The sequence below is a fragment of the Bufo bufo genome, chromosome 1, assembly GCF_905171765.1.
Source record: "Bufo bufo chromosome 1, aBufBuf1.1, whole genome shotgun sequence".
In the NCBI taxonomy this organism is placed as follows: Eukaryota; Metazoa; Chordata; class Amphibia; order Anura; family Bufonidae; genus Bufo; species Bufo bufo.
The window spans coordinates 135340146-135354381 of NC_053389.1; the positions used below are offsets into that span (position 1 = coordinate 135340146).

Consider the following 14236-nt stretch of genomic DNA (forward strand, 5'->3'; position numbering starts at 1 on the left):
AGAGGGGCACATTTGTAGCCCTACTAAGTATTTCTGGTCACTTAAGTCTTCTTTAAGCCCTATTCTAGTGATCTTACCAGACCCCTGGGTCTTTGACCCCTAAAAGAAGACACAAAAATGATACTCAGCTGATTAACAGGCAAATATTAGATGGTACTAGTTCACAGAAAAGATGTCTGATCCACTAGGATACAATTAATGATCCACTTCTAGCCCTCATCATATGCACTGAGTGGATGAGTAGGTAATGAGTAACAGGGGAGCAGGTATAACAGGTGCAGAGACCACTGTCACACCCAGACCTTGCCACACAAGAAGACATCAGTAGTATAAATGGCACATGGTAGGTAAGGGGGCCTGAGGCATTTTTTGAATTGAGACCCACCCAGGAGCATCTGATGAACCCAACAGCCCCAGGCCTTTAAGTACTTACCAATTTCCTGCTCAGTCTACCAGTAGTTCTATGAATATATCTTATATGCATGGGAAGAAACGACAGAACTTGGATAATCTTTAGTTTTAAATATATATATATATATATATATATATATATATATATAATAAAAATATATAATATAATAATTTTTAATTATGCACCTATTTCTCTGAATTGCCTCTCCCCAGGCAGTAGTAAATCTGTACATGGCCAGAAGCCTCCCCTCCTCTGTAGTCCGCAGGCTTTCCCACACACAGCAGGCATCAGATAAATGACACAGACAATAGGAGTGTGTCACATTTAACTGCACAGGACACATCTCTAACATCTGGGGTGGTAATATAATAGAGGCATTCACTGACCAGCAGGAAGATAAGTGTGAGAACAAGTCTAACTTGGAAGATGATCTCTAACTGAATTCAATGTTTTGCTTGACATCTGCCGTGTGTAAATGTGACCTATTACTCTGCTTCCAAGGTTTATGGTGACTAAAAGTAACATTAGTCAAACCCATCATATGACCCAACTGCTGGACATGACCATTATACAAACCTATTATACTCTATACATACAGCACTGCACTTCCCAACATGACCTAACCACTGGAGATGACATAATACAATCCAATTATACTCCATACATAGAGCACTACACCTCCCAACATGACCCGATCACTGGAGATGATATAATACAATTCTATTTTACTGTATACATAGAGCACTACACCTCCCAACATGACCTGACTACTGGACATGACATAATACATTGTATTATACACTATACATAGAACACTACCCCTCCCAGAATAACATTTTATTATACTCTTTGTAACGGTCTGTGAGTGCGGAATCCCTGTGGCAAGCAACTAGTTTGACTTTGGTCTGGACCTAAGGGTCCCGACCTGACTACTGGACATGACATAATACAATTGTATTATACTTTATACAAAAAACACTACCCCTGCCAACATAACCCGACCACTGGACAGGGCATAATACAATTATATTATACTGTATACATAGAGCACTACACCTCGCAACATGACCTGATCACTGGCAATGACATAATACAATTCTATTATACTCTATACATAGAACACTACCCCTCGCAACATGACCCGACCACTGGAGATGACATGATACAATTCTATTATACTCTATACACAAAACACTACACCTCCCCACATGACCTGACCACTGGACATGACAGAATAAAATTAAATTATACTCTTTGTAACGGTCTTGAGTGTGGAATCACTGTGTCAACCAACTAGTTTGACATTGGTCTGGACCTAAGGGAGTTATCCTGGCAGTCCCCTGATATTCACCCTTTAATCCCTATACAGGGATTTGAACTTAGCTGCAGAAGAGCCACCAGGCTGCTACCTCCTGGAGTAGTCCCATTGTGGTTGACAGCTGACCCACAGGGGTCAGAGACACCAATGCGGGGCACTGTGAAATCAGGCAAAACTCATATTCAGCAGCAGGCCGAGGTCAGGGCAGGCAGAGTTTGTGCAAATCCATGAAACAGGTCTGAGGTCAGGGCAGGCAGCAAAGGGTTAATACGCTAATCAGGCCTAGGTTAGGTCAGGCAGTGGAGGGTCACAGTGAGGAAACAACCTCAGTTTGTTACATGGGCAGACAAATGGAACAGTACACCTTACACAGGGCCTAGCAAGCTAGATCGATCGATTGCTCAGGCAAAGAATAGGCAAACTGCAGAGTACGGTATATATACAGCAGAAGGTGATTATCATATTAGAAACACTGAACACAGAACCAAAGGAGGATTTAACCATGTATAATGAGGTGAGGTTCAATAAAGAATACCCCCAATAGGCATACAGGACACCGGGGCCTGGACGACTGCCAGAGCGCTGGACCTACAACAGACATAGAGTGAGTGGAGCGATGCCCGTGACCGTCCAAAGTAGTGAGGCAGCAGCAGGCACGGGACCTCAATGTGACATTCTGACAGCTGACAATACATATCAGAGCAAAAACCAAGCTATGAGAGAAAAGAACTGTCTGTAGAGCTAAGAAACAGGGTTCTGTGGAAGCACAGATCTGGAGAAGGGCACTAAAAAATTCTACTGCCCAATAGCACAGAGGCCTCCATAATTCTTAAATGGAAGACATGTGGAAAAACCAGGGCTCTTCCTAGATCTGGCTGCCCAACCAAACTGAGTAATATAGGGAGAAGGGCACAGCTTGAGAGGATCTGCAGAGAATAATGGGGGAAATCTCAAAATCCAGGTGTGCAAACCTTGTAGCATCATACCCTAGAAGACTGGAGGCTGCAATCACTGCCAAAGGGGCTTCAACTAAGTCCTTAGTAAAGGATCTGAAAACTTATGTCAATGCTAGATTTTAGTTTTTCATTTTTAAAAAATTATCAAAGATTTTGAACATTCTGTTTTCACTTTCTCCATATAGGTTATTGAGTGCAGAATGATGGGGTAATAAATAATATAACAATATAATAAAATGGGAAAAAAGTGAAAGGGTCACTTTCCGAATGCACTATATATATATATATATATATATATATATATATATATACAGTACAGACCAAAAGTTTGGACACACCTTCTCATTCAAAGAGTTTTCTTTATTTTCATGATTATGAAAATTGTAGATTCACACTGAAGGCATCAAAACTATGAATTGACACATGTGGAATTATATACATAGCAAACAAGTGTGAAACAACTGAAAATATGTCATATTCTAGGTTCTTCAAAGTAGCCACCTTTTGCTTTGATTACTGCTTTGCACACTCTTGGCATTCTCTTTATGAGCTTCAAGAGGTAGTCCCCTGAAATGGTTTTCACTTCACAGGTGTGCCCTGTCAGGTTTAATAAGTGGGATTTCTTGCCTTATAAATGGGGTTGGGACCATCAGTTGCGTTGAGGAGAAGTCAGGTGGATACACAGCTGATAGTCCTACTGAATAGACTGTTAGAATTTGTATTATGGCAAGAAAAAAGCAGCTAAGTAAAGAAAAACGAGTGGCCATCATTACTTTAAGAAATGAAGGTCAGTCAGTCAGCCGAAAAATTGGGAAAACTTTGAAAGTAAGGGCTATTTGACCATGAAGGAGAGTGATGGGGTGCTGCGCCAGATGACCTGGCCTCCACAGTCACTGGACCTGAACCCAATCGAGATGGTTTGGGGTGAGCTGGACCGCAGAGTGAAGGCAAAAGGGCCAACAAGTGCTAAGCATCTCTGGGAACTCCTTCAAGACTGTTGGAAGACCATTTCAGGGGACTACCTCTTGAAGCCTAACTCCATATATATGTAAATTTGTTGTGTATTAAGGCTGTAAAACACTGGCCTGGTATTGCAGTTGACACCACTGCAAATCATAACCCCACTGATCAAATATTAATGGCCCATGCTAATTATAGGCTAGGATTTGGGGGTTAGAGCTCATTTTCACCCCTTTTTTCCCAATTATAGGCTAGTAATATTAAAGTGGATATACCATTACTTTATGATCGTTGGGGTTCCAACTTCACTAACTCTGTGTCATCCTGAGAATGAAGGGGCAGCCCTGATTGGGCATTGCAACCCTATCACAGCAGCACCCCGACATCTGCTTTGTAGGGGAGATGCAGCAAAGCTCCATTCAAGTGAATGCGGCTGGATGCACTTCCCTTCACACAGGGTAGTCTGGGCCCCGCTGTTCAAGGAAAGACAGTGACGCAGTCTCATTCTCAGGATTGGTGGCGGTTCCAGAGGATGGAACCCTACCCAACATTAAGTGATCGCATATGCTAGTGATATAACACACTTTATTAGGTGAGGGTACCCCTTCAAATTCCCCCAAAACTGCCTTAGGGGAATATAATGTAATTTTAGTGTTGCAACACAGTTTTTGCAGATCTGATCACAGGGCATATTATAATCTTGGATGCCCTCTACCTCCCATTTATAATACTGATCTGCCTGAGGAGTTATTAGGCCCCCTCCGGCAATAGGGACAGGTACAACTGCCACCTCTGCACCTTTATTAACTTATTAATGAAAGAGATAAATTCATATTATTTCAGAAAAGTTATTTCTTCACACACTGAGCAGCAGATAAGATATAATACATCCAATCACTGCACACACCCACTGAATTACATTAATTCAAACAATCAGCAAGTGAGCACACAAATTTCATAGAAATTACAGTCATGTTCATTAAAACTTTAAAGAAAAACCTTCTTTTAATATACAACAACTCTCAAAATAGCAAGAGTAGGACCAAGACATGGTCATCCTAAGTAATACACATTATAAGTGTTAACCCTACGATAGCATCTTCACTGCTAAAACATCTTCACAGAAGAAAAGGAACACATTATTAGAGTCCATCACAATGGACTGGAAGATATAACCTTCAACCTATCTTGGATGCAGCATGACCTGAGTACACAATACTGTAGGACATTAAATTGATAGGATAATTTAGGGGGCACTATGTGACTCCATATAAATAAGCATGAGAAAATACATGCAAACTATGCAACTCAAAACCAGTTAACGTTTTCGTTCCTGACGTAGGAACTTCAATATAACTTCCCTAAGCTAAGGAAAAACACAACTTTCTATGAGAAAGCCTTGGTTTCTAAAAGTCACCACCTATCTAGTGGAGTGGACATCTCATCATCATCACACATAAGTTAATTTACAAAGAATTGTCAGGTGTGCAGAAAATATTCGTCTTAGACCAGTGCATCATGCAGACAATGTCATGGTTAGCTTTCACCAGGGTCTCCAAATGGATTTGCTCCTGTTGCCAGTAAATAGACTTGGTTCATTAGAGGTCATCATAGTGGACAACTCATAGGATACATTGTGTCCATTAAAGTATCTGATATTCTTGTTGTCCTGTTGATTCTGAACTGGTAGGAAGGTGATGGAGTCCTGGACGCAGGTGGAGAAGCCTTCTCTCTGGGCCTGGCTGGAGGCTGTGACATCTAGAACAGGAGAGACATACATGTCAGTGACAGCGTCCATCACCTGCTGCAATCTGCTCTCAGTAAGAAACATATGAGGGGTGTGAAGGGCCGGGACAGGACACTTACTTCTCTCCGCCATGTGGCGCTGCAGTAAGGTGACCGCCATCTCCAGGATATCGGCTTTCTCAGGTTTGGAGGGGAGCTGATGTCTCTGGAACTCCTTCTCCAGTAAGATGTGCAGCTGCTCAATGCTGCTGTTAATCCGGTCTCTCCTCATCTTCTCGATCACCGGTTTCCTCAGCTGCAGAACAAGACACGGGGCGGTGAATACATCTCAGTAAAGAGCAGGACTTTCCTGTCAGTGTGTGAGGTGAATGTACTACAGACAATGACTGGCAGTGACGACTATTATTACGGACAGGCAGGGTGATGGATCTCCTTACAGAGACCAGTCCTGTATGGGGACTTCATGGAAGTACTGCATGGTGTGAAGACCTATTGGTAATGCTCCATGGGAAGAGAATATGCCTCTTTGCATAGACTTATTACTGATTAATGTTACATTGTATTAGCAGTGGTCACGTCCGCTCTCCAGTCCTATACAGGAGTATTACAGCAGCCTGTGTATTATAAGACTAGGAGGAGATGTGTAATAGCAGGTCAGAGATATGGGGGTGACGCTGTCACTACAGGGGGCTCTTACCTTTCTGAGTTGGCCACCAGCCTGATGATCCAGGGTCCTCGCACTGCATGGAGCCATGGTGCAGTGTCTGGGGGTCTGCAGACTTGTGCTGTGTGAGGCAGGAGCTGTCTGACTACTAGTGAGCAGCCTCCCCTCTATATACTCCTCTCCCTGAATAATAACGTGTGGAGAGCAGACTTACAAGAGGTTCCCACACTCAGCCTCCAATCACACAGCAGCGGGGACAATGGACGTGTGTCACAGTAAACTGTGACAGAGAAAGATAGCATCTGGAGCTGGTATTGTGTAGACAGACATGAAAGTGTGGGAAAGGAACACGCCATAAAAAGGGTTTTAGTGCATCTGCTGCCTTGCACTACACACTGACATTGATACCATAAACACGAGGAGGAACATCATCATCTCCTAATAATAAAACTGAAATTGTAAGCATGTAAAACAGTGTTTAAAAAAATAACAATGTAAAAAAGAAAAAAACATCTTGAAATAGTAAAAATAGATAAATTATATAAATTATAGTTATAAAGTATAACATGATTAAAACAATGTAAGGCTAAGGGTACTTTCACACTAGTGTTAGAGGAATCCGGCAGGCAGTTCCGTTGCCGTATTTATTTTTTTCACATTTTTTAAAGGTCTGCGCATGTGCAGACCGGAAAACCGGATCCGTTTTTCCAGAACACTTGGTACCGGATCCGGCATTAATACATTTCAATGGCAAGTGTTCTGCAGTATTTTCTAAGGCCAAATACCGTAAAAGTGACTGAACTGAAGACATCCTGATGCATACTGAACAGAATGCTCTCCATTCAAAATGCATTAGGACAAAACTGAAGCGTTTTTGAGCCCCTAGGACAGAACTCAATACCGGAAAACTTTAACGCTAGTGTGAAAGTACCTGTATATTTTAAGATTATTTATTTTAATAGCTCTGATATATTCTTTAGTGCTCTAACAAGAATTTATTAATTCACATCTGTTAACATTTACATAAAAAGCTAAGAACGCAAATAAAAAATAAAAAAGTCATTTTTAAGTTATGCCATTTAAATATTCTAGTGTGTGGCTACAGCTTCATGTATACGCCCATGTCCCATTTTCGATCCACAAAAAATGGATCCTTTAAAACCAGATACATTCTGTGTTCATTCTGTTTTTTTCGCATTCCCATCCACAGAAAGGACTATTCTCATGCACAAAAAGATTAAGACTTGTAGTGAGATTCTCATTTCTAACTCATGGATCTGGATGGATGGATAGAGAGAAAGAGATGATAGATGATAGATAGATCTTTGAACTGTGGCTTATTTCACTGATGCCGGCAGTCTTCTCTTCCGGGTGTAGTGTGACGTAATCGGCGCAGGCACACTGAGGAAGGAGCTGGCAAGCGCTCGTCCTTCACTCGGTACGCCTGCGCCGATCGAGGAACGTTACGGCGCAGGTGCGGGAATTCAGCAGCAGACAGGGCCAACAGGAGGAGGAGAGCGCTCGCTGGCCCCGTCTATCAAGAGGAGATGGGGCGTGTCCAGAAGCGGCAGATGCGGCGGCTACCAGCAAGTACACGCCCAACTTGCTGGTAGTGAAGAAATTTGCATATGATAAAAGTATGATTTTTACAAGAAATAAGCCAAGGACAAAGGTAGGACATGTATGATTGCACTCAGCTGACATTAGCAAATAGCTAATGTCGGCTAATAAAAATTGCACAATGGGGGGTGACAGAAGCCCTTTAAATATAAAATAAACATGCACTTAGGTAGTCCTAGCAGTGGTTTTTATACTCCTTTTCTTGGAGTTTAGGTCTCATTAGGACTTTCTATCATCTGGCCGTGTACATTAGTATCCAATTTAATTACTTTTCTGCTGCTGTTGCCTCTGTCTTGCGGTGGTCCAGACCTGCTAGCCCTTCTCTGCCCTCCAGTAGCGGGTCCAACAGCCAGACTTCTGTACCCCATTTTCTGTTGCTGGCTACGGCCTGCACTTGTCTGACGGGTGATTGCCGGCCCATAGAGTGCCCATGCTCCCCAGCTCTTAAAGGGTCATCACACGTACCCTAATCTTCTCCAGCCAGTAGCTGGTAACCCTGGGTAACTTAATACCTTACCCTAGAGAAGGTGCCTGGGAAATAGGTTAACCTAGCTTGCTAGTTCCTATGAAAATATGCTGTTCCATTTGCCCATGTACTGTCTGCCTGTTTCAAGGATTTGCACATACTCTGCCCACGCTGACCTCGGCTTGTCCCCGACTATGGTTTTGTCTGATCCCTTGGTGCTCTGCACCAGTGTTTCTAACCCCTGTGGGCCAGCTGTCATCCACACCAGGACCCTGCAGTGAAGTCCAGATCCCTGTATGGGGGTTAAAGAGTGAATACCAGGGGGACTGCCAGGATAATACACTTAGGATTAGCCCTGTTGGTTGATGCAGTGGTTCCACTCCCACTGCCCATAATAGACAGAAGGACACACGTATTGGTCCACCTTCACATTCCACCTACAGGAGCTTTTATGACATCCTATTCTATATAAGTATCGTATACTATAATGTGTGCTGACAGCATAGCACCACTTTGCAAGCTGCATATTTCCATGGCTGCACCATCATTTTGTTTTGCCTTCTATTGGTCAAGGCAAAATTTAGATCATGGCTGGATTTGTCTCAACTTTGACACAACCTAATGGACATTTCTATACATTTCTATAGGATGCAATGGCAGTTGATGTTTTAAAAAGTATGTCAAGATGTCCAACTTGCCTTTGAGATGAGAAGGAAAAAATGTAATTAATTGAATTCTTTGTAAACTGCGCAAGGTAAAGGTTTACAATAGATCAAACACCCATTGCAGAGATCTAGTTTTTGAACTTGCAGGCTTCCAGTTCCAAGTTTCCTCTCTCCACTTTAGGTCTGGGTAGCTCAGCCCTCCCTTGTCCTTTGATGAGCTGAGTGTGAGGAGACCCCATCGGAGAAGCACACTTTGACACCTTGGTTCCTTTTGATCACAGCCTGGCTTTGACAACAGAGGACATTAGGCCTAATTGCTCGGCAGGCACTTGTCCATGAGACTGGAAGTGTGCCTGGCAGGTAGGTGTGAATTGTCACAGCTGCCTGGGAGAAGAGGGAAACCAGAACTTCCATTGTAACTATCACTACAATGTATCAGTAACTGAAAACATATTCATCATAGTGATGGTGGAGAGAAACACTGCTATAGCTGCCCATTGTTGAAATGTGACAGTGAGGGCAACTCCAAGGAAGGCTCCATTTAGCACATGCATGGTACTCCACACAGGCCTGTGCCTGGCACACTTTTACACTTCACACTGACAGTCTTAACATATGTAGTCCCAGGCACAGAGCAAGAGGTTGTTGACTAGAAACACAGATACTATGCATCAACGCTGGATTTCCATGTTCTTGTGAAGTCCATTGTGGCCACCCTAAAAATTTCACCTCATGTATTTTGCAGAGAAAGATATCTGCCAGTCTTCAGTACTAATGCAGAGAGAATTGGAGAATGTAGAGGGAGAAATCAGCAGGACAGATAAACGATAGACCAATAGCTCATCAATATGCTATCACTCATATAAAGGATGTAAATATAAGGGGTGCAGAGGTTGAAATGAAATTGTTACACCTATGGCCAGCTGAGCCTCTTCCAGTATAATATATTCTAAACCATCTATACAGTTTTCTGAACCATCTGCTGGGTAGGGTCATTTCAAAAGACAGCCTGGAGATTATTTGGAAGCTTCTTTAAAGGGAGTCTGTCCCCAGGAAATTCACTGTTAAACCAGGCACAATGCCTTGTAGGCAGGGCCGCCATCAGGGCAGTACTGGTGGTACTGCCATCAGGGGCCCAGCAATCAGGCTTTTTTAGGGGGGCCCACTGGAGGCGTCGGATCACTATCAGCGCTCGTCCACAGGTAGAAGGCTCTACAAATGTCCGGACACATGGAGCAGGATGGCGGAGTCTGTGCTCTGTGCACAGTTGTCATGGAGAATGGGTGACAACAACAGGCGGCATGGACAGAATGGAGGAGGTCTGCGAGCTGGGTGAATTCTCGTAGCACCACCTTCATGTTGGCCTGGCCATATCTAGACTATACCGACTGTATCGAGATCACACTGTCTAGACACAGCCTGCTCACAAATGGTGCCTGCACACCGGGCTAACAGCCCCTTCATACTTCACATGCCAACTTGTCAGAACTTAACCTAATCATGGTGACACTTCTGTATCTGCTCTGAGGGGACCAGCTGCCACTATTCAGGGGGAATATTTTATTATTATTATTATTATTATTTATTTGAAAGCACCATTAAGTTCATAGTCTTTAGGTAGATTACAACAGAGATCTTAAGTCTTTTATAGGGATACATTCCCTACCTAAAGAACATTCTTGATGTTGGTGTATTCCATTATGTGAACCCTTAGGGCTGTTTCACACGAGCGGATGCCGTGCGTGGCATCCGCTCCGTGAATGACAGCCAAGACCCGATGCAGACTGCAGAGGCACGGAGCATTAACATGACTGATAATGCTCCGTGCCTCTCTGTGATCTCTTTACTACGAAATCACTGTGACAACTGTGATTTCGTAGTAAAGAGGTCACAGAGAGGCACGGAGCATTATCAGTCATGTTAATGCTCCGTGCCTCTGCAGTCTGCATCGGGTCTTGGCACTCTTTCACGGAGCGGATGCCACCACGGCATCCGCTCGTGTGAAACAGCCCTTACTGACGGAAAGAATCCAGACCCTTTTTAGGGTAATACAACATAACTCACGAAGACAGTTGTTTTTGTTTTGTTTCTGATATGTTTTGTCCTTATTATAATGTAAAATGTTCACCATGTGACAAATAACTCTGTTGTCCGCTCTACCTGAGGATTTGTATTTTTCTTTCATGAACAAATAAAATTAATTACACAAATATAAAAATATAATAAACAAACTATGAACAGACTGGTACAGAGGGGAGAGGACCCTGTCTGCGAGAGCTTACCATCTACAAGGGAAGGGGAGAACACAGTAGGTGAGGGTATAGGCTGCTCATCTGGCTGTGTGGTGGCAGCATGCTATTGCAGGTGGTAGGCTTTCCTGAAGAGGTGGCTTTTCAGGTTACTCTTAATGGTTTTGATGTTGGGGGAGAGTCTGATGTGTTGGGGTAGTGAGTTCCAGAGTAGGGGAGAGGCAGTGAGAAATCTTGTAGTCGATTGTGTGAAGAACAGATGAGAGAACAGAGGAGGAGGTCCAGTGAGGATAGGAGATTACGTGTGGGGATGTATCGAGAATGCAAGTCAGAGATGTAATGCGGAGACAGATTGTGGATGGTCTTATATGTAGTGATGGACGAACATAGCCGGGACGATCAAATGTTCGCGAACCGCACGTTTGCGGTGGGCCCCATTCACTTTAATGGCAGGTGAACCTGAAAAACCTTCAGGTCATATTTGCAGCCAGCAAACACTTACTAGAAGTATACAAATAGTCCCACAACATGGACAGTGATATACCAGAGGGGGATCATTGGCAAAAATTCCCACAAAAAATATGTATTTTAATCAGGGGCCATTTTTATGCACCTTAAAGGAAAACTCTCAAAAATGTGCCCTGCTGGAGCCCAAATTTTTTTTATTTCCTATCGTTTTGATGTATATAAATGTGCAGCACTCCACGTTTTTGTATCCTGCAGAGTCTATTAAAAAAATGAATACGTTAACGTAATTTTTTTTTCTACCATGGAACTGTATGGTGAACGAACGCCACTGTACGGCATCAGTCTGAGGCATCTGTTAACGCATACATTTTGGTATGCATTAAATGGATGGCAAAAATAGGATGTGAACCCAGCCCTAGTGTCAGAATAAGCACCAGTACACAGCGGAGCAGCGTGGTGGAGAAAGGAGGCCGCCATGTACTGACAGAGCGCTACCTGGTCCTGATGGTCAGGGATGAGGACTGTGTTTCCCAAGGATCATTTTCTACTGGGAAATACAGGGCACAGTATAATGCACTAGAATCTATATAATATAAAGATATTATCCCTACCCCCGAATAATAATACAATTAGGTGGTTATTTATTATAGAGAAATACGTCTATGTTAGGCGTATTTCTGACACAGATTGTGGCGCAAAAGTCCTTAGCACCGCAATCTGCATATTTTTCCCGCTCATGCCATGTCTAAAAAAGGATGGCGTGGGCAGGGACGGGGATACAATTATGGCCATCCAGTTATTGGATACCACCGCCAGACATTGACCGGATAACACCTTTGTACAGTGACCGGATAACACTGCCGTACCGTGACCGAATAAAATGGTATAAGAGGGCACAGTACAGGGAATGACTAGGGGCACTGCAGTACGGGGTGAGGGGCACAGTATGGGGTGGGGGGCACAGTCACATGACCCTGTGACATTAGAAGGTCCTTATGGTGAATACGGTTCATACGCCACCATAATGAGGCAGAGGAGTGGGACAAGGGTGTGATTATGTGGCTAGAGATAAAAAATGTAACTGTCGGCCAGTACAGGCCCCAAAAATTAGGCAACAGGCATTCACCTGACAGCAAAGAACTTTGGATTCTGTGGCTGGAGGTACATTAGGCAGTCACAGGATAAATATGTAACTGTCGGCCAGTATAGGCCCCAAAAATTAGGCAATAGGTATTCACCTGACAGCAAAGAACTTTGGATTCTGTGGCTGGAGGTGCATTAGGTGGTCACAAGATAGATATGTAACTGTCGGCCAGTACAGGCCCCAAAAATTAGGCATTCACTTAATATAAAAGGCCTTTTATGCTGCTGTATATACATAAGGCAAGGACCATTCTTTGTTCTGGGTGTTGGCGGATATGTGTGGGATGGCATGAGAAATTTCAATTACACGTGGTCATCACAGGTGTTGAATTCCTCAGAGATCTATGCCTCATTCATTTAAAAAAATATGAGGTAGTCCACACTGTCGTGAGCTAGGCGAGTGCGCTTATCGGTCACGAACCCCCCTGCTGCGCTGAGCGTCCTTTCGGACAGGACACTCGACTGGGGGCAAGCCAAGAGTTCCATGGCAAATTGAGCCTGCACACCCAGTAGTCAAGGGGCTCCTCGCTTCTCAGAGCGTCCACATCGGCCGTTAACCTGATGTAGACGGACAGCTGTCGGTCTAGGCGTTCCCTGAGGCTGGATCCGGAGGGTGGCTGTCGATGGGTTGCTTGCAAGAATGATCTCATATCCGAAGTGACCAACACATCTTCAAACCGCCCTCTTTTTGCAGACGCGGTAGGATTGGTATCCGCACCTGTTTCGCTGTGGGTGCAAATTCCTCTGCCAGTGCCCGAAACAGCTGAATGTAGCATTTCTCGCAGCAAGGCCTGAAAATGCTGCATTCTGACAGCCCTCTGTGATGCTGGTAACATGTCCGCCATTTTGTGTTTGTCTGGGGGTCTAAGTAAGTTGCCACCCAGTACAGGTCCTGGACCTTTATGCTTTTTATACGGAGGTCCCTCTTCAAACACTTGAGCGTGAAGGCCCCCATTTGCACTAAATTGGAAGCGGTGGGGCGCTCTGGCTCCTGCTCATCGCCCAGGAGAATGTCGTCCTCGGTCTCCTCCCCCCAGCCACGGACAACTCCAGGGATCCCAGAAAAGTTTAAAGCCTGCTCTTCTTGTTCTCCCCCCTCCCCAGCCACCATCCTCCTCTGACTCCTCTTCAGACTCCTGCTGACTTGTCTCAGATGGAGTAGCCCCCCCATGAAATTCATTCAGAATTGCGATTTCCTCATCTTCCTGCTCCTGCTCTTCGACGGCTTGATCAATGACATGACGCAATGCACGCTCCAGAAAGAAGGCATAAGGTACGATGTCACTGATGGTGCCCTGGCTGCGACTGAGTAGTTTGGTGATCTCATCAAATGGCCGCAGAAGTCTGCATGCGTCGTGCATGAGCAGCCACTCGCGCGGTGAAAAGAAACCAAGCTCCCCAGAACCTGTCCTGCCGCAGGGTTCGTACAGGTAGTCGTTAACGGCATGTTTCTGCTGGAGTAGCCTATCAAGCATATACAAGGTGGAGTTCCAGCGCGTCAGGCTGTCACAAATCAAACCTCTGACGGGCAAGTGGTGTCACCGCTGAACGTCAGCAAGGCGAGCCATG

General features: G+C 44.2%; 1 protein-coding gene across 2 annotated transcripts; it reads right to left on the reverse strand.

Annotated features, from left to right (window-relative positions):
* Nucleotides 1-4601: 4601 nt before the first annotated feature.
* Nucleotides 4602-6209, reverse strand: LOC120998972 (transcription factor HES-5-like). 2 transcript variants are annotated; one of them, XM_040429858.1, is made up of 3 exons: nucleotides 6090-6209; nucleotides 5513-5687; nucleotides 4602-5404 (listed from the first exon to the last, which is right to left on the reverse strand). In XM_040429858.1, the coding sequence occupies exons 1-3, from the start codon at nucleotides 6144-6146 to the stop codon at nucleotides 5190-5192; spliced, it is 447 nt and encodes a 148-aa protein (XP_040285792.1). In that variant the 5' UTR covers nucleotides 6147-6209; the 3' UTR covers nucleotides 4602-5189. The 2 variants fall into 2 exon arrangements, with proteins under 2 accessions (XP_040285792.1, XP_040285785.1); XM_040429851.1 differs by having other exon boundaries at nucleotides 4602-5687.
* Nucleotides 6210-14236: the final 8027 nt, after the last annotated feature.

Coding starts and splice junctions, on each gene's coding strand:
- LOC120998972 (XM_040429851.1), bottom strand. CDS start 6,146: ATGGCTCCATGCAGTGCGAGGACCCTGGATCATCAGGCTGGTGGCCAA. Junction 5,688..6,089: donor CTGGTGGCCAACTCAGAAAG/GTAAGAGCCCCC, acceptor CTTGTTCTGCAG/CTGAGGAAACCGGTGATCGA.